The sequence below is a fragment of the Apodemus sylvaticus genome, chromosome 1 (assembly GCF_947179515.1).
Source record: "Apodemus sylvaticus chromosome 1, mApoSyl1.1, whole genome shotgun sequence".
NCBI classification, from domain to species: domain Eukaryota; kingdom Metazoa; phylum Chordata; class Mammalia; order Rodentia; family Muridae; genus Apodemus; species Apodemus sylvaticus.
This window is the reverse complement of record NC_067472.1, coordinates 82,676,850-82,702,071: the sequence shown is the minus strand read 5'-3', so window position 1 is coordinate 82,702,071 and position 25,222 is coordinate 82,676,850. Positions and strand designations below refer to the sequence as shown.

The 25,222-nt window shown below is 39.9% G+C and overlaps 1 protein-coding gene across 6 annotated transcripts in view; it reads left to right on the top strand.

Annotated features, from left to right (window-relative positions):
• Tnrc6a (trinucleotide repeat containing adaptor 6A) overlaps window positions 1-25,222 on the top strand; it is a 66,798-nt gene that overhangs the window by 23,037 nt on the left and 18,539 nt on the right. For 5 of the 6 annotated variants that reach the window (XM_052199806.1, XM_052199803.1, XM_052199802.1 and 2 more), the window contains 4 exons: window positions 3,848-3,869; window positions 13,990-14,394; window positions 20,415-22,997; window positions 24,121-24,297. In XM_052199806.1, coding sequence (XP_052055766.1) covers window positions 3,848-3,869; window positions 13,990-14,394; window positions 20,415-22,997; window positions 24,121-24,297 — 3,187 coding nt within the window. The remainder of the gene's footprint in view (window positions 1-3,847; window positions 3,870-13,989; window positions 14,395-20,414; window positions 22,998-24,120; window positions 24,298-25,222) is intronic. The other variant, XM_052199805.1, reaches the window with a different exon arrangement.

Sequence of the window (25,222 nt, the reverse complement as noted above, 5' to 3'; positions counted from 1 at the left end):
GTACCTAGAAAGTATGTGGTAATGAAGTGTTGGGACAGCAGTGATACAAACTAGAATTTTCTGATCAGATAGATTTCAATAGACATACTATTTTAGGTATTTCTGTTACTGTTTAAATTGAATGGATTTTATGACTGTAAGCTGCTAAAGCCTAAGAGATTTGGGCTGTAGAAATTTCTGACTTTTTCCCTCCCTTAGATCTGAGTCTCATCAGAGCATTTCTCTGCAACATTGGTGATAAAATGACCAGACTGAGGAGGCGCTTACTGAGGCAGTGAGATGCTCTTCTTACTGCTTTCTCCTCCCACACTTTACTCTTCCTTTAATATTCACTAGACCAGGGTTCTAGACTAGGTACCATTTGCCTAACTCATAGGAAAGACTTTTGAATAGTTGTTATCTCGGTTTTTAAAAGTGAGTTGAATTAAATGCATTCCTTGTGTCTTAGTTACTTTTTTTATGTGAAGGGACACTGACAAAGGCAACTTGTAGAAGAGTTTATTGGAGCTTACAGTTCCAGATGAACACCATGGTGGGAAGCATTGTAGCATAGAGTCAGGCATTGCATTGGGGCAATAGCTGAGAGCTTACATTTTGATCAAGCATGAGGCACAGAGAGCTAACTGGGTATGGTGTGGGCTTTTGAAACCTTAAAGCTCATCCTCCATCCATTGGAGGAATGATACACTTCCTCCAAGGTCATACTTCCTAAGTCTTCCCAGTCAAGCAACTGGGGATCAAGTATTTGAACATTACCACCATAGTTTATAATATCTGGAAGGTGTTTTTGATGATCAGAAAGGAGGATGAGTATTAACTCACTTCCACATGTGAGAGTTGGAGGCGAGAGCAATAGGAACACACAACCTGCTGAGTGCTCCCCACTGAGCCAGCCTCCGGTCCTGAGCCTCAGGACAATGCTGAGAGCACTATATTTGACCACATTTTGCAGATGAGGAAGGAAGTTACCTAATGTAGAAAAGTTAACTAATTTGACAAAAGTCACACACTGTCAGAAATAAAGCTGGGATTCAGAACTTGAGCTCCAAAAATTTGCTTAGACATTTAGAGGGAGGTAGGACAGGTAATGCAGAACTGTTACAAATGAAATACTCTTTGTCCTGCCTGCTCCATTTGTAGAATTGTTTTAAAGATTATTTGAAGGTGAAAAAATGTTAAATATTAAAATATTTAAAATATCAACTGTTTACTTTATGCTTGGATTTGCTAGAACTCTATAATTGTCATGTGTAGGACACCTTACTTTTAATAGTATATATTTTCCTTATACCTCAGTTTGCCATGTTTTATTATTTAATACTTACAGTAGCTCTGAAATACGAGCAGGATAGTTTTATCTCAATTAGTTCAAGACCAGCCAGCCTACATAGTGAGATCCTGCTTCAAAAACATCAAAAGAAGATATTAAGGACAATTTTTAATATTTATATAATTTACTAGAGCCCAAATATTGCTCTATTTTCTTTTAAAAAATTATTTATGTGAGTACATTGTTGCTCTCATAACAGCAGAAAAGGGCATCAGATCCCATTACAGATGATTATGAGCCATCATGTGGTTAGCACTGAACTTAGGACTTTAGCTGTTGAACCATCTCTCTAGCCCCACATATTGCTGTTTTAACACATAATCCATACAAAAATATTATTAATGAAGTAATTTTTATTCTTTGAAAAATACTCAGTATTAGAAATCTGGTATGTATTTTGCAGATCTCCATTTAAACCGACCTAAATTCAGTGATCAGTATACATATTACTACTGGCTACAATTTGGTGCAGTTGAGGCAATTACTATTAAAATACTGGGCCCACTTGGAAATTCTCATAATAATTGAATTATAATGCGTTCTTGGACCAGCCTACAGAAACCTCCTTTAAGAAGCAAAATTCTGCCATTTCCATTTTCTCCTCATCAGTTGTAATGAGCGCTGGATTTCTATCAGATTCATTCATTCACCATGCTAGGTCAGTGTTCTCAGGGTTAAATTAATACCTTGTATTACCTCCTGGGGGCATTCTCTGTGACAGATTACTGGGTGAGACTGGCCATTGTTCTAGAAGAGTTGGTCTCAAACCCTTTAAGGGATTAAATGACCCTTTCAATGGGGTCATCTGTGGCCATCGGAACACACAGACTTACATAATGATTCATAACTAGCAAAATTAGAGTTATGAAATAGCAATGAAAATAATTTTATAGTTGGAGGGATTACCACAACATAAGGGTCATAATATTAGAGAGGTTGAAAAACACTGTTCTAGAACATAAAATTGCTTTCTCACACCGAACACCATCTTCTAAAGTCTTGAAAAGTATTGCTGTATGCTTTTGGTTTTAATAATGTCATAATTTCTTTGTCTTGCAGTTTATCTTTCTTTAAAAGAGCTCTGTAGAGTTTTGGGGAGGGGAATTACTTATAAAGTAATTCTTATGCTGAATGAGATTTCTTAACATATATAACAAGGTACTTCTAACACTTCACAGAGATCTAAGTTCTAAGAATTTTTTTTTTATAATCTGATTTTCAAAATTATAGTCAGGTGGTGTTATCAAACGCCTTTAACAATAGCACTTGGAAAGGCAGAGGCAGGAAAATCTCTGAGTTCAAGGCTAACCTTGTCTACAGAGCTAGTTTGAGGACGGCCAGGGCTGCACACAGAAACCCTGTCTTAAAAAAACAAAATAAACAAAATTACTTTTCCCTAAAATAACTGTTGTCTAGCGAGCTGACAGGTCTTTTAGCATTACCTTTCCATCTCTGTTTCTATTTTAATTTTGATCATAAAATAAAAGATGGGCCTCCATTATTTTGTGTATCTGTGATGCTCTAAAACTGGACAAAGCATCATAGTGAAAGCTGAACATTTGCTGTGGCTTCAAAGTAGAAGAGTTGCTGTATTTTTTATTATATATTTATATGATATAACTTAATATGGAATTTTTGATATCTTAATAATTTAATTTGACTAAGAAAAATGAATTACCATGTCCTGAGAAAAGCTTTGTCTTAATTTAGAAATAATTTTTATTCAGTTATTATTTTCCAGTCAACCTGAATGTTCTTGAATATTTTACATTCAGGTCTTCATACTGTGATTTGGAAAAGAAGGTGATTTTTTGCTTGGGGTCCTCTCTTGCCAGATGTTTGTTTGCTTGTTTGTTTATGGAGGCCCTTGCAGTTTGAGCTTTCTCCTCATGTTTGGTGTCAGAGCTAGGGGCAGGTTTTGGGAAGTAGGTGTCTCAGCTCACCTTGCTGCCTGTTATTCATTTTCATTACATCTGTCAAAAACAAATTAGAGGTTTTTCCACATGACAAATACCGAAAAGTTGACTATATTAATTAAAACATCAACTTGATGTCCAGAAAACAAATTTATTAAAATTCGGTTAGAGTGATTATGTATAACTTTTCTTATAGAAAGTGTAATTCTTTGATCATTTAAAGACTCTCAAACATGCAAAATTTGTTACAAAACTATGAAAAGGTGATAATTATAAAATAATTTAAAACATGACATGAGAAACATGTTATATTCCTTCTCATTTAGAAAATTATAAGCCACCATAAAATGTTTTCTATGTTTTTATGTCTAAAGAATTAGTACAGAAATTTTTATTAGTAAACATAATATCAAGAACAATGGGGCACATCTGTGGGAAAAGAATGCTTGCATGTCTTTTCCTGTATAGTTCATCTAAATGATAATTTCTTTAATAAATGTATATCTTATATGATAGTGATATATGAACATTTTATCATTAACAATTCATTTCTTTCAGTTTCATATTTACATTGTTTTTTGTTTGTTTGTTTTCATTTTAGGCCACTGAACAAAAAATCAAAGGTACGTTGTTTAAAGCTATTTCTTCTTTTTTTCTTTAGAATCAAGTTGTCTGTGTACATTTTTATTCACCCTCAGGATGGGAGAGATATGTGTGAAGGAAACGGGTAGAAACAGGCTGTTTGAGTCACATTGATGTCTTCATTTGAGCCTTTTCATGGTGTATATTACTACATGGAGAAGATACTGTCCTGAGCCTGTCTTTTGAGTAGATCCTCCTTTCTAGTGCTGTCCAGTGTGAGTCTGAGGCACACGCTTTCACTTCAGTCCTCCATTCTAAACTCTTACACAGGGCTGGTGGAAGAGGTGCCTGCTTCACTCCTTGTTCTCTGTGCTTTATAAAGAAAGACATGGTAATGACTCCTGTTTCTGTATTACCACTTAAATAATACATTGCAAACTCTGGGGTCATTGAGCCAGGTTACCTAAGCACCCTGGACTGAAGATTTAGAGCTTAATCCCTCGCAAAGCCTGAGTCAAGAGTCCTTCAGCTTCTGCTTGACTACTTAGTAAAGTTGTACAGCTCAGAGACTAAGGTTACTCAGCTCCAGCATACCAAGTTGGGGTTTTAGCTGTATCAGAAATATGCTCTCGTGTCTCAGTAGTATGTGTATTCCCAGTACAACCTATGGTTATGAGATTATGGTTATGATAGTTAAGGCAACATTTATCAGAGTCTCTTGTATAAGAGTATATAAGAAGAGTTAACCTATATTTCACTGAAGAAAGGTTTTACATGAATCTAAAGAAAAACTGAGAGATAAGGAATTTGAAGGTGTAAATTGATTTATTCACAGTTTGACCAGAGCTGGAGAGAAATTCTCAGTCTCTCTCTACTTTGTTCATACCAGTGTTATAATTTACTGGAAGATTCAGCAGATAGAACTATGCATATATAGATTTAGCTGTGAGTACAGGTTACATAACCACCTGGGAAAGAGAGTCATCTGCTCAGCTTCAGAGCCTCTCCTTACCCAACTTGGTATTTTCTGGAGAAATTATAATCCCTGGCTTGGGGAGGTAAGTCAGATCTGAGTTTAACCACAGGAACCCATGGAAAAGTATTGAGCATGGCAGCATGCTATTACAGTCCCAGTATTGGGGAGACGAATGGACACAGAAGGATTCCTGGAGCTTGATATCCAGCATGCACACACACACACACACATACACACCAGCAGATGGGCTCACTGGCTGCATGCATGGTAAAAGAAACTGTAATTCATATGACTCCTATTATATAGTGGAAAGTGGAGGCACACTTAAACAGAATACAATACAGTGTAGCTTGATTGAGTAAGTTGTCCTTAAGCACAGAGGAGTGCTGTTTTACCTGACAGGAACGAAGCCTTAAACAGAGCCGAGTAGAGAGAGTTGAGGCTGAAAAAACAGGTGGGAAATCAGGTCCAAGGTAGCTTTATGTATTTATGTTAATGTTATATGTTCATATATGAGCTTACTAAGGAGCTTGGATTTCTATAGGCAGTGAGGAGCCACTAATGAAGAGCTTATGCAGAGGAGTGGCATAGTTTATTTATTTATTTTGACACAGGGATGCCTCTGTATCCCGGACTAGGATGAAACTGGGCGCTCTGATAGGAGGCATGTGCTACCATATCCAGCTTTTTTCATTTTTATAGCTGTTAACCGCTGTTCATTGAAAACTGACTGAAACATGAGCGGAGACTTAAAAGTCCTAAGATAAGTTTCTGGACATAGGAGGCAGGTAGATAGGACAGGTAGTAAGAATGGAGCATTTGGGGGGCTGGAGAGATGGCTCAGCGGTTAAGAGCACTGACTGCTCTTCCAGAGGTCCTGAGTTCAAATCCCAGCAACCACATGGTGGCTTACAACCATCCATAACAATACGCTCCCTCTTCTGGAGTGTCTTAAGACAGCTACAATGTACTTACATATAATAAATAAATAAATTTTTTTAAAAAAAAAAAGAATGGAGCATTTGTTTCTGCGTATGGGTATGGTTGACCATACTAAAGGCCTAGATAGTGATTCCGGAGAAGCAAGACCAGAGAGGGAAGAAAGAATACATACAGGGTAAAGACATGAGATGCCAGGTGTAATAGACGAGACCATATGTTGCGCACACCTTTAATCCCAGAGACAGAGACAAGACCTCTGAGATGAGAACAGCTTTTGGTCTAAATAGTGAGTTTGAGGCTAGCCAGGGCTACATTGGGAGAGCCTATAGTCAGAAGAGTTGAAAGTGCGATTATGACTGAATTAGGATTACAGTGATGCAAAGTATACACTGTGCTATTCCAGTGGCTGGGAGTTGTTGCTGTTTGTTTTATTTATTGGTTAATTTTTGTTTGTTTTGGTTTTAACCTCTGCTCTTCCGGGATCCTTTCAATCTAACTTCCTATGCTCCAGCCAACCCACAATTTGACACGTGTCCACTACTTGTTTTTCCTGGTCTTTCCGGCTTGTTTTTTTGGGCCAGGTTCTTGAGCATGGCCATCTCATGGAGCCTTCTGCCTTACTTTTGGTAGGTTGCTCTAGATGTTCTTGATCACTACCCTTTCCAGTTTTTTAGAATTTATTACATTTGTAATTTTTGAACACTTGAATATATCCTGTCTTAGACTGTTGATTGACTCACAAATCCTCTTCAGTGTGATCTTTGAGTACCTACTGTTTAATATATTAGCATATGTAAGGCCCTCCACAAAGTCCCCAATGCTGTCAAAACAAATGAAACCCCAAATTCCTCAGAACTGACTAGTTATCACTAGGAACAGAGATAAGCAGGAGTGGATTAAAGGGTACAAAGTTGTGGTTACTCAAGACTGCAGATGTCAATCATCATTTTATTTGCTTATTTATACTACCTCCTGGTTTTTAGGTCTTCCAGTCTGAACATGTTCAACTGACTGTAGGAAGACACTGATGGAGTGTGCTATTTCCTTCTGTCTCACTTCATCCTTCATTTACTGGCAGGCCCCTTGACAACTGCTCCTGATTATTCTATTTATAAACATGTATTTTGGCAGGGCAGTGGTGGCGGCTACCTTTAATCCCAGCACTTTAGAGGCAGAGGCAGACGGATTTCTGAGTCTGAGGCCAGCCTGGTCTATAGAGTGAGTTCCAGGACAGCCAGGGCTACCCAGAGAAACCCTGTCTCGAAAAACCACCCCCCCCCAAAAAAAAACAAACATGTATTTCATTTTTATGCTGGGTATGTGTCTGTTGCATTTATGGTTTGAGGTTTATAGTAGGAAGAAATGACACATTGGAGCATTGGGCAGCCAGATTTGGCCTGTGTTGAATTGTTCTGATGCAGAGTGGGGTGAGCACTACCATTGAGTGAAGTGACACACCCATTACACTGGATGGTGTATGTTGTTTTATTTTGCTCTGAGTTTTGGTAGCAACAGAACCTGAATCCACCTTCCATTCTGTTTTAGTGGCAACCCAGTGCAAGGTATAGTAAGTTTCAAGACTTACTCAGCTTGAGTAACCGCAACTTTGTACCCTTTAATCCACTCCTGCTAGTGATGACTAGTCAGTTCTAAGGAATTTGGGGTTTCATTTGTTTTAATATCATTGGGGACTGTGTGGAGGGCCTTACATATGCTAAGCAAGTACTTTATCACCTGGTTAGAACTAAAGTATTATTATTTTTAAATTCTACATTTAAATGAAGTTTTGTAGTATTTTAGTTTGTTTCACTTAGCATAGTCTTCGGGTTTATCTCTGTCATTCCCAATGTCAAGACACCCTTTTTGATTCTGAGGAACATTCTGGAGTGAATGTTCTGTCTGTCTGTCTGTCTGTCTGTCTGTCTGTCTCTATCTATCTATCTATCTATCTATCTATCTATCTATCCATCTGTTTATGAGTGTGTGTCTCCACAGTGTCTCCATCATCCATGTGTATGCTCATACATAGGTCTTTATCTACTAGGACACTCAGGTTTTGACACATCTCTGCTATTGTGGATAATTCTGTGATGGACTTGGCGTCTGTATCATCCTACAAGGTACTTGAAAGCATTCCTTATTCTCTTTGGGTATGTACCTCAGGAGGTGCTGATAGGTCATATGAAATAGTTTTCATTTCTGAGGCATTGTTAGCTCTTCAATTTCTCAATAATCAGTTTCCTACTGAACAAAGTTCAAGAACTTACGTGACTTCATAGAGCTTCAGAGTAGAAAACTGAGACATAAGAAAGCTGCGGCTTCAAGCATGTAGTGTATAGATGATGGAGATTGTTGGATGTACTTAAGAGGCTATTCACAGGTGATATAGCACCCCAGAGAATCTGGTACCTATGTTCTCTGGTGCATGGCCATAGCTCATTCTGTCACACTGGTAGATTAGTCACCAGGAGAGTTAGGGTGGTGTTGAGGTTAGTCTGCATTATCCAGTGTGCCACCATGGTTCTGCATTGTGAGCTGATTTGGGGGCTAGTGTGTGCTGATGCTTGAAAGCAAACAGAGACAAGAGTCTCCTAATGGGGGCTAGAGAGATGGCTCAGGGGTTAAGAGTTAAATTCCCAACAATCACATGGTGGCTCACAACCATCTATAATGGGATCTGATGTCCTCTTCTGGTGTGTCTGAAGACACAATGTACTTATACATAAAATAAATAATTCTTAAAAAAAAAAAAGAATCTCTTAATTTCAGATTCTTTTCTTCCTGTTAGAGCTGTCTTTGAGTTAGTTGTGTGATAAATAAGATTTATAGTTCTTGCTAACAAGATGGGAAAATAGCAGCCTACTTTCACAGAAAATAGTTAAGGAAACAATTTTGTTTGGTTAATAGAGTCATAATTTTTCCTTTGTTATTATCAAAGAGGGAAGAGGATTTATATGCATAAGATTAGGTTAATGTACACAGTAAATTCACAGAAAATGCTAAGGACCCCATTTTGTTTTAAGAACACAGACACCAGTAAATTGTTTAAATTGATGAAAATGAAAGATTATGTGTTTCAATGTGTGTGGTAATTCTGAAAAGAACCAAGGAAGCAGGAGGTAGTAGAAAAGCAGTTTAGCAATGAGCTGTAATCAATAACTGTGTTCAGAAATTAAGGAGAAGAACAGATAGTTTGTGGGTGTGTATGGGAGTATCCAGAGTTATGTGTCCTGAGCTGAGAGTCTGAGAAGCTACAAAAGCAATAATCAGGGCTTCAGTTTGAAAATGAACCATACAGGAACCTTCTCTTTTAAGCTTTAGAAAAGAATTAGATGAATTACTAAGAATAACATTAATTAATAATGAATTTATTACTAAGAATAACAGTAATTAATAATGAATTACTAAGATAACATCACTTACAAGTCCTCCAAAAAGACAATACACACTAAAACATTCTACCTGTATTTAACACTGCATAATTTTTAGTCCTTTAATTCTGATCTGCCTCTCCAGAGTGCATTTTGAGGAGATCCTTTGTTCTGCTGTGTCCTATGGAAAGTGCTGGAGAATGGTCAGAGGCTGAGAGCTTTGAATCACTGCTAAAGATGGTGACTGGGGTTGACTGTCAACTTTGCAGTCTTTATTTCTGTCTTTTTTTTTTTTTAAAGATTTATTTATATATAAGTACACTGTAGCTGTCTTCAGACACATGAGAAGAGGGTGTCAGATCCCGTTTCAGATGGTTGTGAACTACTGTGTGGTTGCTGGGATTTGAACTCAGGACCTTTGGAAGAGCAGTCAGTGCTCTTAACCACTGAGCCATCTCTCCAGCCCTTGGGCAAGTTTCTTAACTGGAATTCATTTTCCAGTATCCATACTGGATACTCAGAGGGGAGATAACCCAGCCCGTGTCTGTGTTGTAGAATGAAATGGGTAGTGGATTGGAAGCTCTAGGGCTTGCAGGCAGAATGTTGGGTGGTAGGTATTGTGTACTCAAGTATGTGGGTAGAATATTTGAGTTTTCAGAGAGAACACTTTGAATTAATGTATAGCTACACCTGTTCCTGTCAGAAGTGAACAGAGTGTGGTTTGTTTTCCCTCATTTTTTTCATCAGTGTTAACTCATTGAGCCCACATTCGTGTCTTATTTTAACAGGCATAAATACTTTTTTTAAAAGTGTTTAATCCATTATTAAGTATTTCCTTTTTGTTAGGTTTTTACTCTTAATTTCAAATTTGCATTGTGAGGGACATTTGTTTTGAGATCACACTGATTTTACCTTTTAGGTCTGCTGTTTACTAGATGCTCTGCGTCAGCAGCTTTCTTCTGTGTCTCTGTCACTTTATCTGTAAAATGGTAATACCTCAATGGTATAGAATTATGATGAAGAGAAACACACATTACCTGGCCTCCAGGTAAACAACATTTACCTTTACCTTTCTCCCACTCTGGTTTTGCACCTTTCGTGCAAAATTTTGCTCTGGTAAAGTACCTTTCGTGCTTTAAAATAACATGCGAGGAGTTTCTACAGAGCTTCAGGGTCTTCTCATCCAAGTAGTGATTTTCTTTTTCCTTCCATTAAAAAAGAGCCCAATATAGTAACGGGAAAATAATAGTACATTGTGTTTACTTTAAGACATGAGTTGTATCATCTTTGAAACTTGGATGGGGGGTCGATATCAAGGTGGGTTGGAGAGATGGTTAGGAGGCTGACTGTTCTTGCAGAGGTCTGGAATTCATTTTCCAGTACCCATACTGCCTGAAACTCCAGCTCCGGGTGATCTGATCCTCCACTTGCCTTTGGAGCCATGTATCACACATACAAACACAAAGTAAAAGAGTGACTCTTTTAAGGTTGGTAAGTTAAAATTGGAGTTTCCTTACTTTTACTAATATTTACTGAGCTGGTTATTGATGATTTGCCCATTCTTGTTTGCTTGTTTAGCTTTGAATTTTTGTTTAATTCAAATGAGCTAGCTGTATTTGCTTATTACTGTCTAGTTGGTACTTGTTGTATTTCCTACATTATAAAGATTTATAGTCTGAGAAGTCTTGATATTCTCTGTTAAGAACCAAGCCATATTTGAAGTCATTCCACAGATGGGGATTAGGAGCACCAGAGCCCATGGACACACATACCCAGAAAAGGGAAATATATGCTCACTGGGAAACATAGAATCAGATGGTTTTATAACATTGGCTTGGACTTCTACTTCTAAGTAAGCTAAGTGCTTATGGTTAATGTTTTCTTAAACTAGGCCTTAATAAATAATTGTATTTTAAGTTTTTTTCTAATTTCTGATTTTATACATGTATATAATAAAATGTGGTTATATCAAATAACCCCTATTTCCCTCTAACTCCCCTTATATTGGCCCTCAACATACATCTGAACATCATGTCTACTTTTTTTGATAAATAAGTCCAGTTCTTCCCCAAGCAACTGCCCAGTGCCAATAGCTCCTCAGGGCTGGAGCCTAGAGCTCTGTCATCTAATCCATAAATGACAGTCCTGCGCCCAGTAGTGACAGTCATTGTGAGTTCATGCTTGTGACAGCCAAGCTGTGTCTAGAGGACAGCATTTCACAGCACTACTCCCCACCTTAAGATTATTACCACTGCCAACTTTTTCAGTGGTTTTTTTTTTCTTTAAGTTCGTATATGTTTTGATGTGTGATGTTCAACTTATGAAAAATGTTGGTTTTGCATAAATTTTCTTTTATTAATATGAAATGCCTTTCATCCTGGACATCCATAAAATATATTTCAAATCACAGCTTTTTCTTCCTGTGTGATCTGCACAAAGGAATATACATCATTGTTACCTATTGGGAGTATTATGTTAAGAGAAAAAATGCTTAGCCCAAATTATTACAAAAGGAAAAGGGTGGGCATGGAGAGGTGGCTCCACAGTTAATAGCACTTTTACAGAGGACCTGAAGCTGGTTTAGTTTACAACACCCACAAAGCAGCTCACAACTATCTGTGATTCCAGTTCCAGGGAATCTAAGTCATGAACTCATACACACATGCTGGCAAACACTTAAACATATGAAACAAAAAAAATTTTTTTTTAAGGATGAAAATGATGGGGCCAGTGAGATGGCTTGTAGCAAACCTGACAAGCTAAGATTGGTGGTCCTCACAGTCCACACAGTCACCTGGATCTGACTCTGAAAGTTGTCTTCTGACCCAACAAGTGCTCCCCCACACAAACACACTGTCTTAGAGTTGCTATTGCTGTTATGAAACACCATGACCAAAGGCTCCTTGAGAAGGAAAGGGTTTATTGTACTCACAGTTGAATATCATCAAAGCAGTAAGGGTAGAAACTTAAGCGGCCAGGAACCTGGAGGTAGGGGCTGATGGCAGAGGTGCCACAAAGGAGGGCGGCTTCCTGGTTTGATCCCCATGCCTTCCTTACCCAGCTTAATTTCTTACAAAACCCAGGATACCCACAGTGGGTGGGGCCTCTCCCATCAGCCTACAGCCCAGTTTCATGGAGGTATTTCCTCAAGGTTCTCTCTGCTTTGACTCTAGCTTGTGTCAAGTGGACATGAAATTAGCCAACATACACAGTAAATAAATACAGTAATAATAAAGAATGAAAGAGGGGCTGGAGAGATGTCTCAGCGGTTAAGAGCACTGACTGCTCTTCCGAAGGTCCTGATTTCAAATCCTGGCAACCTCATGGTGGCTCACAGCCATCTGTACAGCTACAGTGTATTCATACAAACAAACAAACAAATAAATAGAATGAAAGAGTTCCAACCAAGAAAGAATGTTAGTTTTCATTGTAAGTTCTCTTGACTATAGTTTGCTTGAGTACTGTTAAAAAAAAAAAAGTCATACTGAAATGACAACAAGGATTTTATATACAGAAAATATTAGTGTGAGAGAGAACTCAGGAAATGTGTTTAGAAGGAAGATTGGTTTTGATTGTTGAGTGATAGGCAGCCTGGAGCTGACCATGTAGGAGGAACGTGGATTGAATACTCTAAAAACAAAGTGACCAAAACCTCAGTCACAGCATCTTACAGTAGAAACACCTGATAAATAGCTCTCTTGTTACAACAGTAGCATCTTTTTGCTGTGGTTATAGTGTGTTGGGTGATGCTTTATAGAAGAGAAATAAAAAGAGCTTTTTCAGTCCAGCTCAGGGTCTTTTACTACTGGTCGAGAGCTCTTAAGACTTTACCAGAATTTTTTCAAGTATTCTCTCCTATACCAGAGTTCTATTTTGTTCTGTAGTGGACTGTTGGACTATTGCAGATACAATAGTATACCAGTCACTACAGAGCAGCCAGACTTAAACAGGCTTGCGTTCTGTGCTTTGTAATAACTATCACCTTTGACACTAGGAAATTTTAACGGAGGAGACAGCAGGATTAGGGTTGGGTTGAAGCCGATTCTCGGACACTATGCCAGTTGTTTCAGAGATGAGATCTATTCTTGGTACTTTCATCTGGTTATTTACAGATATTCATGCTGAACAGTCAGTCAGTTATATTCACCTGTCACTTTCTAGTTACACACACACACACCAGAGAAGTAGTTTCTTAGGTTTGTCTAAGATGCTGCCCAAGTAATTCCTCTTTCTTGGCAGGTGCACAGGTTCTATCCTGTCACCTGCATGTGTTTTCTGTTCTAAGCTAGTCCTTAGCTCAGGCATTATATTTACCAGTGGAAAACTGTTAACATAACTTTTATATGAAAATGAAGGGTTTTCTACCTGAATCTCTAAAAACTTAAAATAAGGATTCAGCCCAACATGGTTGCATCCGTTAATAATAAGCCCTGCACTGTAGGATGATGAGGCAGGAAGATTGCATGTTTGAGTTATATAATGGATTATTGGAGCAACCTAGGTTACACAGTGAAATCATGTCTTATGATAAAATAGAAAACAAAATGCTGACTCATGTGAAGACCTAGGTTAGATTCCCAGCACCCTGGTGGTGGTTCACAAGCCCTCTGTAACTCTAGCCCCTCAGTGCCTCTGGATTCCACTGGCACTGTACACATGTACATTCAAAGACATTAAATATTAAATGAATCTTCAATGAAGTTAACAAACTTAATCAGATGCTTTAACAAAGTCATGAGTAATTTCCTTGAATGAGGGTGTTCTGAAGCCTAAAGCTCCTGTTGTTTTCTTAGTGCCTTTGAGTTTGAAGGTAAAATATATTTCACTGGCTAATCTTTTCCCAACTCTTTTTGTTGTTGTTGTTGGAATTAGTGCCAGAACAGATAAAGCCCAGTGTAAGCCAGCCTCAGCCTGCCAACTCTGATAACGGCACTTCCACAGCAACCAGCACTAATAATAATGCCAAGCGAGCTACAGCCAGCAATCAGCAGCCGCAGCCGCCGCCGCAGCAACAGCAGCAGCAGCAGCAGCAGCAAGAGCAGCAGCAGCAGCAGCAGCAGCAGCCACAAGCCTTGCCTCGGTATCCACGTGAAGTACCTCCACGATTTCGCCACCAGGAACACAAACAGCTTCTAAAGAGGGGTCAGCATTTTCCTATTATAGCAGCAAACTTGGGATCTGCTGTTAAGGTGTTAAACAGCCAATCAGAAAGCAGTGCTGTAACAAATCAACAGCCACAAAATAACGGAGAGGTGCAGAACAGCAAGAGCCAGTCAGGTGAGTAAAGACAGTTCTTACAGAGCTCACCAGCAGTGTAGGAATGTTATAATCTATAGTTTTTGGTGATATGTTTCATGTAGTAAGAGCTAGGCTTTGATTTTAGGATCCTGAATAGGGAGTTTGAGTGGAGAATCCTTTACTGCCAGGTACACACATGTCTTACTTAGAAAGTGAATATGGTAAGTGCTTTTGTCTTCTTTCAGGTCCCATACTTTAAGAAGTTTGTAGTTCAAATCTGAGACCACCCTCCACCAGGGTAATTATCATCTTTATCCCTGACCATCCCTGGTAACTAGTCACTTGCTTCCTGAATGCTTTGTCTTAAGATATAGTATATTTCACAGCTAGCAAATAGCACATTTTGGATTCAAGTCCATGAGTCTGACTCCAGGGCCATGCTCATAAACACCATGGTGCTCTCTAGCAGTACATTGGATGTGATAGGAAAGGGACAGGGAGATATTTCTAAGCTAGATCTCTAGAGCAGCACACATATATACACTTCCTCAGCTCCTAAATCACTTACTACTTGTGTGAGATTGATCAATAAATGTATTCATGAGACCTTTCTTTTGGTTTTTAATTGTTTTGTTTTAAGAGTCTTACCTTGGATCTCTAGGTGGCCTTGAACTCTGAGAAATTCATCTGCCTCAGCCTCTCTCAGGTGCTGGGATTAAAAGGTTTATGCCCCCATACCCATCAGGGACCTTCTTTCTTTCTTTATAATATAGACACCAGGATCCTACCTTATTTATAAGGGTACTTCCAAGTTTAAATTGTATAAAATATTAAAACAGCTCAATGCCCCATGTTTAAATGCTAAATTTTCTTATCCCTACATGTTACATAATTGAGGCAATGAAATACCAAAAAACAAGTTGGGGAGTTGGGGAAAGGTTTTTGTTTTTTTGTTTTTGTTTTATACTTCCTTCCCTATTGCTGTTCATCATCAAAGGGAGTCAGGGCAGGAACCTAGAGGCAGCAGCTGATGCTAAGGCCATAGAGGAGTGCTGCTTACTGGCTTGTTCAGCCGGCTTTCTTATAGAACCCAGGACCACTTGCCCAGGGATGGCCCCACACACAGTGGGCTGTGCTCTCTCCCATCAATCACTAAGAAAATGCCCTCTAACTGGATCTTATGAAGGCATTTTCTCAATTGAGGCCCCCTCTTTTCAGATAACTTAGTTTGTGTCAGGTTGACATAAGACTAGCCAGCACACACTAATTTTTACTCAAAGACCTACACTTTTCAAAATGAGTTTAACATTGTACATAGGCCATGTTATAGGTAATTAAGAAGTTGAATTTCATTTGGGAAGCCAGGTTGGAAGACAGTATATTACTTACTAGCATAAGCGATCTGTTAGTAAACTATTACTTATCTACCAAATGCCTAAATACCTATGATGAGCCGGGTCTGATGGTTTATGATAGATAGTGATGTGACATAGTATATTTATGATATTTTATATATGTCTCTTCCATTTGGGAAAACAACAAAGCTGTTTTTAAACTGGAAACAACAGTAGTGTATTAAGAGTCATATATCTCAAAAGATAAGTATGGGGTGGCTCACTCAGTAAACTGCCTGCAGTGCAGGCATGAAGACTGAACTCAGGTAGGCAGCACCCCTATCTTTCAAAAAGGCCAAGAAGAGTGATGCATAGCTGTAATCTTAGCACTGGAAAGATATGGTGAGGGAGGATCCTTGGGACTTGTTGGCAAGCCAGTGGAGGCAAAAAAAAAAAAAAAAAAAAAACCAAACAAACAAAAAAAAAAAACAGACCAGAAACCGAAGAGTGAGGACACCCAGTATCAGCCTCCGCCTTCCACACACATGCACAATCATGCACATGTACACAGAAGGAGTGTGAGTCAAAGATCACGTTTATAGGTGTGCATTCTGATGGAAAGCTCTCAGGTGTGAACAGAGACAAAAGCCTCCAAAGAAAGTGAGGAAGAGCAGGGCAGTGGTGGCGCACGCCTGTAATCCCAGCACTCTGGGAGGCAGAGGCAGAGGCAGGCGGATTTCTGAGTTTGAGGCCAGCCTGGTCTACAGAGTGAGTTCCAGGACAGCCAGGGTTATACAGAGAAACCCTGTCTCTAAAAAACCAAAATAAATAAATAAATAAATTAAAAAAAAAAAGTGAGGAAGAAGATCCTCTGCTTAGTAAGTAGGGTGCCATATTTATTTCGAGACATTAAATCCTAAAGCCATTATGGAATGCAGACTATGAAACTGAAATACTCTAAGTAATAAGATTGGTACTTTTGTTTTTATAGGTTTATTTTTAAATCTTTTAAAACTATGTGTACTTGTGATCTTGCATGAGTATATATGCACCATGTATACAAGCCTAATGGCCTGAGTTCAGTCTCAAGAACTGAGATCACAGAGTTGTCTGACCTCTGCCACACACACACACACACACACACACACACACACACACACACACAGTGCATGCAGTAAAGACACAGAGTTTCAGACTGCTTCTTTGCACTTAACTCTAAAATCAGGACAGATCCTGCTCTTGCTCAAATAGACTGAGTTGGGAGACTCTAGTGGGGATAATAATAGTCAGGCCTGACAGAATACTATTATGGCCAAAATGCTGTGACTCTCCTTTATCCGTGTGACACAATCCATGGTAAAGTTAAAAGACTCAGGGCCTGAAGCATTCTTAGTTGAGTCACTGTGGTTGTCTTTTCTTCCTGTCACACATGCATGCACACATTCATTATGGATAAGCCGTGTGAAAGTGAGGTGGTGACCCTCACGGCACTTCATGTTCAGTGCCCAGCGACTAAGGGTAGTCTCTTCTCCAACTTTTTTGTTTTTTTAAGATTTAAGTATTTATTCATGTACACAGTGTTCTGCCTGTGTGTTGCAGAGCTTAGTCTGGCCTCTAGCTCATTTGTAGCTAAGTGTGACCTTGATCTTCTCTCCACCCCCTTCCTCAACTGCTAGGATTATAGACTTATTACCACACCCACTTTCTGCAGTGCTGCCGACTGAATCCAGGGCTTCCTGTATGCTAGGCAAGCAAGCATCCCAGTAGCTAAGCTATATAACTAACCATACTTTTTTTCTTTTTTTTTTTAATGTTGATTGTTTTGTGTCTTTGTTATTTTTCTTATTTGTGAATTATAAGTTGTCAAGCAGTCCTTTCAGCACAGGATTGAGTAGGTTTATTGATCTATTGATTTGTATTCCTGTCTTTTTCATGTTGTAGTGGGAGTACTTTGTGTTATTAATAGTTAAACTATTATTTTCAATGTGAGTAGTTTTGTTGTAGATGTAGATGCCCAGTGTTTTTTTTTTTTTCTTATCCCTACCTTATAGAATTGCCAACACGTGCATGCAGAGACACCTGCAGTAATCCAAGGTTGATGATAGTGATGCAAACTGGCTGCCCTAGATGTGGAGGGAAGGGGTAGTGCTGTTGCTTTCTTGTACACAGGGAAGAATAAAGGCGAAGGCTTAGGTCTCAGAAAACAACATGGTTAGATGTCTTGCGCTTTTTGAAAAGACCCAGTGTCTTCCGGATATCCACATCATGTGGCTCAAAAGCACCTGTGACTCCACCTGCAGAGAACACAGTGCCCTTTTCTGACCTTTAGGAACTCTCTCTCTCTCTCTCTCTCTCTCACACACACACACACACATTCATAGACATGTCATGGGACAGTCACACAAATACATAGATATATGTATAAACAAAAATAATTTTTGAAAAAATAGGCAAAGTACTGAGTTAAGCAAAATTATTAAAGAAGTTTTGTGCTTCACCCCATGTTTTCTAGAAGGAGGGAGGCATCCTAGGGGTATGAGTAGCTGACGCTCTATTTACAGTAATAACGCAGACACGTTACACTAGCTGTGATTTTGTTCTTCATGTGGGTGACAAGATAAGTGAAGATCATGTTTTGGCGATGAGTAGAAGAATTATAATCATGGCTGTGCATTCATTAGTGATGGTAGTGCCTTACATGGGCCAGATACAGCCCCTTTAGTTAATCATTTAATTCTTGTAGCAGTCATATGAAAGTAGTCCCTGCTATCTAGATAAGGAAACTAAGGCAGACAAAGAGACAAGGTATTGCCTTTGATCTCAGAGACTGTGTGAATGGTATAAAATGTCTCTTGGCTTGTTTGTTTTGTTTTGAGACAGGAAGGGTCTCTCTACATAGCCTTGGTGGTTCTGGAACTCAGTGTGTAGACCACGTTGGTCTAGAACCCACAAAAATCCACCTGCCTCTGCCTCCAAGTGCTAGGATTAAAGGTATGCTCTATCATGCCTGACCTGTCATGGAATTCTCACCTGCTATCAGCAGTGATGTGTTAATTCCACATCACTGTTTATCATCAAAGGAAGTCAGTGTGGGAACTTAAATAGGATAGGAACCTGGAAGCAGGAGCTTATGCAGAGTCCATTGAGGAGTGCTGTTTACCCAGCCTGCTTTCTTACATAACCTAGGACCACTCGCCTAGGGATGGCAACCACCCACAGTGGGCTGAGACGCCTCCATCAATCATTAATCAAGAAAATACCCATAGGCTTGCAAACAGCCTGACCGGTTTGGTTTTTGTTTTTTTGTGTTTCTTTTTATTATTATTGGCTTTTTGTTTTGGTTTGGTTTTAGTTTTGCTATTTTTGAGACTGGGTCTCTCTGTGTAGTCCTGACTGTCCTGGAACTTGTTCTATAGACCATACTGGCCTCAAACTCAGATCTGTTTGTTTCTGCTTCCCCATGCACCACCCTGTGTAGCTTAGAGATAGTTTCTTAATTGAGGTTCCCTCCTCTCATGACTTTAGCTTGTTTGAAGTTAACTTGAAACTGTCTAGCACATCTTGCTTCTTTCACTCAGTTTCTACAAGTTAACCTCTGACCCTTGGCAAAGTGAGGGCAGTACTTGTACTTTACAATTGTCCCGGTACTTGGTGCAAGAGTTTGCAGACCTGCCTGCTGTGTAGCAGTGAATGCTGGCCATGCATTGGTATAGCCCCTGTGGATTGCAGTATAGAATGATTTCTTCCAGGAAACTGACAGTTTGGTTCCTTTTATCATGTGAACAATAAAGAGGACAAATATCATTAACTACTTTTTGGGAGGATGGATGGACAGATGAGCAGGGTTCTACTAATTAGTCATTGCTTGCCTCTGAATCACAGATCTCTGCCTCCTGAGGGCTTGGATTAACTGTGACCAGAACCAGCTACTCACTCACACTGTGGTGAAGTAATTGTAAACGGAGCAGTTGCTGGTGCACTTTGCTGCACTTACTTAAATTATGTTCACTGGACACAGCACAGGTCGACCTCTAGCTGCTTTTCTTGCCATTATTACAGCTCTTCATCATTGGTTTCTTAGTATTTGTACTTTGAGAAAAAGTGGTACAAGCAGCAATATTTTTCCATACTAGCAAATCACAATAATAGTATTACTTTATTTCTAGACATTCATCTTAGAACTGTAGTTAAAGCCACCCTACAAGACAGCCTAAGTACAAATGTTTTATGTAACTAATGTCGCAGATGCATTTCTACCCACTAGATGCTTAAATGAAATAGACTGAGAAGCTAACAAAAACACAGTGATGCTGTCTGTGGGAAAGAATAGAAATAAATAAAAAACAGATGGTAGTTAGATGTCAGTCTAAGGCTTGGTCATATGATTGGTCCCTTATGGGCTTCAGTATCAGCTGCTGTATTCAATATCAATTCTCTATATATATATCAATTCAATATATATTTAGCAGTTCTCCCTGTGGGACTTTCTGTTCCATGCTGTACTGTAGGGTATTGAACAAAGCAGCAGAATTCTGCCTGTGACATTACTGAACATGGAGAATTGGTGGCTGAAAGATAATCAGTGCCTCAAAGCCATTCTGCAGAGCATTTTGCTAATGTTGAGGACCTATGTGTATTTGTAATGGATCATCATTTTTCTTAGCCTACATAATATTTTAGACATTGTTAAGACTTATAAATAGATATACTTCTCCTTTATTCTAGATATAAATCATAATACTTCAGGATCCCATTATGAAAATTGCCAGCGGGGACCTGTGTCTTCTACAAGTGACTGTAGCACAAGCTGTAAGAATGCTGTAAACGACTTGTTGGAAAAAGAAGCATGGCCCTCAGCCCCTGGCAGTGATCCTGAGTTGGCTTCAGAATGTATAGATGCTGATTCTGCCTCCAATTCTGAGTCAGAGAGAAACATCACTGTCATGGCTTCAGGGAACACAGGTGGTGAGAAAGATGGCCTTCGGAACAGCACTGGACTCAGTTCTCAAAGCAAGTTTGTGGTTGGTAGCAGCAGCAATAATGTGGGCCATGGAAGTGGTACTGGCCCGTGGGGCTTTCCCCATGGAGCCATAATAAGCACATGTCAGGTGTCGGTGGATGCTCCTGAAAGCAAACCAGAGAGTAGTAACAATAGAGTGAATGCTTGGGGCACTGGAAGTTCTTCATCAAATGGAGGGTTAAATCCAAGCACTTTGAATTCAGCTAGCAACCATGGTGCCTGGCCAGTATTAGAAAACAATGGACTTGCCCTAAAAGGGCCTGTAGGGAGTGGGAGTTCTGGCATCAATATTCAGTGTAGTACCATAGGCCAGATGCCTAACAATCAGAGTATCAACTCTAAAGTCAGTGGCTCTTCTACCCATGGTACCTGGGGTAGCCTTCAGGAAACTTGTGAGCCTGAAGTAAGTGGTACACAGAAGGTTTCATTCAGTGGTCAACCTCAGAATATCACCACTGAAACGACTGGACCAAATAACACTACTAACTTTATGACCTCTAGTTTACCAAACTCCGGTTCAGTACAAAATAATGAACTGCCTACTAGTAATCCAGGGGCCTGGCGTGTGAGCACAATGAATCATCCTCAGATACAGGCTCCGTCAGTTATGAATGGCACTTCCCTTTCTCACCTTAGTAATGGAGAGTCAAAAACTGGAGGCTCCTACGGTACTACATGGGGTGCCTATGGTTCTAATTACTCTGGCGACAAATGTGCAGGCCCTAATGGCCAAGCCAATGGTGACACTGTGAATGCAACTCTAATGCAGCCTGGCATAAATGGGCCTATGGGCACTAACTTTCAAGTTAATACAAATAAAGGGGGAGGTATATGGGAGCCTGGGACAGTGAATTCCCAGAGTTCACCATGGGGAAGTGGAAATGGTGCAAATTCTGGAGGAAGTCGAAGAGGATGGGGAAGTCCTGCACAGAACACTGGCACTAGTCTCTCCAGTGTTGAGTGGAACAAACTGCCTAGCAACCAGCATTCCAATGACAGTGCAAATGGCAATGGTAAGAAGCTTACAAATGGATGGAAATCTACTGAGGAAGATGATCAGGGTTCTGCCACATCTCAAACAAATGAGCAAAACAGTATGTGGGCCAAAGCAGGAGGCACAGTGGAGAGCGATGGTAGTGCAGAGAGCACTGGACGCCTTGAAGAAAAAGTAACTGGGGAAAGTCAGAGTAGAGATAGAAGAAAAATTGATCAGCACACATTACTCCAAAGCATTGTAAACAGAACTGACTTAGATCCACGTGTCCTATCCAACTCTGGGTGGGGACAGACTCCTATTAAGCAGAATACTGCCTGGGATACAGAGTCATCACCAAGAGGGGAAAGAAAGACTGACAATGGGACAGAGGCCTGGGGAAGCTCTGCAGCACAGACTTTGAACTCAGGGGCATGTACAGATAAGACTAGCCCTAATAGTAATGATACCTCATCTGTATCAGGGTGGGGTGATCCCAAGCCTGCTCTGAGGTGGGGAGATTCCAAAGGCTCAAACTGCCAGGGGGGGTGGGAAGATGATTCTGCTGCTACAGGAATGATCAAGAGCAATCAGTGGGGGAATTGCAAAGAAGACAAGTCTGCATGGAATGATTCGCAAAAGAACAAACAAGGCTGGGGTGATGGACAGAAGTCAAGCCAAGGTTGGTCCGTTTCTGCCAGTGATAACTGGGGAGAATCTTCCAGGAGTAACCATTGGGGTGAGGCTAATAAGAAATCCAGCTCAGGAGGCAGTGACAGTGACAGGTCCATTTCTGGTTGGAACGAACTTGGGAAAACTAGTTCTTTTACTTGGGGAAATAATATAAATCCAAATAACTCATCAGGATGGGATGAATCTTCTAAACCTAATTCTTCCCAGGGATGGGGAGACCCTCCAAAGTGTAATCAGTCTCTAGGTTGGGGAGATTCATCAAAACCAGTTAGTTCTCCAGATTGGAACAAGCAACAAGACATTGTTGGATCATGGGGAATCCCACCAGCCACCAGCAAGCCTCCTGGTACAGGCTGGCTCGGGGGACCTATCCCTGCTCCAACAAAGGAGGAAGAACCCACAGGCTGGGAGGAGCCATCCCCAGAATCTATACGACGAAAAATGGAGATCGATGATGGAACCTCAGCTTGGGGAGATCCAAGCAAATACAACTACAAAAATGTGAACATGTGGAATAAAAACATCCCGGAAGGCAGCAGCCGCTCAGACCAGCAAGCACAGATGCACCGGCTATTGCCGGCTGCAAGTGCTGTCTCAAGCAAGGAGACCAGCAGTGGCTCTGGTAAGCCTTCCTGTGTGGAGAGCAGAGGTATTTTGGAAGCAGACTTTGTGTTGATATGCTGTCGTACGATTTGTCTAACCCAGCTCTTGTATATGCATCTCAAGACCTTTCAGCTGTGACCTAGAGGTGATGTTCACCTGGCAACAGCTCTGTCTTGAGGAGAGTTGCTCTATTCTGTTAGGAATATAGTAGAAGGGGTTAAGTGGCAAGGTTACATACTTATTTAGGTATTCTTAGTCAAGCCTTAACAATGTGGTTTCACTAATGAAGTACAATAAAGCCAAGTGCCTGAGTACAGTACTCTAGATATTTGGTATATTTGACCTTAGGGGATTTTCTAAATGAGGCGTGAAGTCAGCATTTCCTCAGATAACTGGATATAGTGTGAGCAGTGGAAGCATCACACTGTTCTCTAGTATATTCTGACCTTTCCTCTCCTGTACTCAAAAATTTTTCTCTGTAAATTGATAGGGCAACATTTTCTGAATGTGACAGGCCCACATTGCCTTTGTTAATGGGAATTTTACTGAGTAATGCTTCATTGGTTAGAGAGGCGGTAATGGTTTCATGAATTCTTCTTTTAGTGCCTAATTGTGTGGGATTTTTGTTTTGTTTTGAAATATAAGCCTAGTCTATTGATTTATGTTTAACTCTTAGGGAAAGTGTAGAACTTTTTTCCAGTGTGTATAAGGTAGGCTGGCTGCATACCTGTTGGCAGTCATATAGTCAGTCGTTCTCCACTACGGTGCTCTGGGAAGAGTGTCATTTTAGGAAAATGTAATTAGTTTAACTTTACACTGCACCTGCCTCAGTTCTCAAACTGTGGTTCAGAAGAACCTGACATTTTTAGGAAGTTGATTTGCTATAATGAGATTATTCAAAAGAGTCTGCCCTAACACCAAGAAGGGCCATTTTGGAAGAAAAGGTTAAAACATTATGCAACTATACTAATGCAGAATAATTTGTGTTCTTCACAAAATATGTCTCTTGGTTGTCACAGCATTATTTTTCAGTGTGTAATGTGAAATTCTTCATCTTGTTTCCAAAGTCTTCTCCCTTGTCCATTATTTGAAGTGCTTCCTAATATCTATGCTGATGTCTTCTTTTTCCATACTTTCTAAAGGCTGGGGTGAGCCTTGGGCAGAGCCTTCTACTCCAGCCACAACTGTGGATAATGGTACTTCAGCCTGGGGCAAGCCCATAGACAGTGGTCCCAGCTGGGGAGAACCCATTACTGCAGCATCTAATGCATCCACATGGGGTTCCAGCTCTGTCGGTCCACAATCATTAAGCAAATCTGGTAAGTCATCTGTGATATTTAGCAGCCATTTTGTAGTGGTGCTGTTGATAAACTCATGAGCTACATTTAAATGATGGGCTAGTGCTCCTAAATTGTCACTACTAATGTATTTTTCAAAAGTAACTACTAATGATTTACATGTCCTCCACCAGATTTAAATTCTTTCTCTTATTGGATTATTTAAAACTGAATTTAACAGCTTTCATGCCATTCAGCTTGAGAGACTAGATAGTATAATACAAGACACATGTCCAAACCATCAAATTTCACATGGGAAGGACACTAGAATGCACATGAATATTGTTCCTCTACCCTGTTGGGCTCAGGACACGTAGTTGGAGCCCCAAGGACTATGTGTAGAGACAGATGTCTGCCCTGTTGTGGCTTCAGTACCCGTTGAACAGCCTTGGAGAGAATGTAGTATAGAAAATTATCTTTTCCATCTCATTCACCCTTTGTCCTTTGTATTATTTTAAAGACCAGATAGGTATGCATAAGAAACCACTATTGCCCATGATTAGAAACCCTAAGATTTGTAAAGACATAGGAAGTTTCATTGGATGTTTTAATAAAAATAAATTCTGAGCCGGGCGGTGGTGGCTCACGCCTGTAATCCCAGCACTCTGGGAGGCAGAGGCAGGCAGATCTCTGAGTTTGAGGCCAGCCTGGTCTACAGAGTGAGTTCCAGGACAGCCAGGGCTACACAGAGAAACCCTGTCTCGAAAAAAACCAAATCCAAAAAACCAAAAAATAGATAGATAGATAGATAGATAGATAGATAGATAGATAGATAGATAGATAGATAGATTCTGTCCAGTGACTTTCGATGTAGTCAAAATATGCCTTTTCTATTAGTCAAAATATGCCTTTCTATTACATGTATTTGAGAAGTAAAGGTGTGTTTGGTTTTCGTGTCTCTGTACTT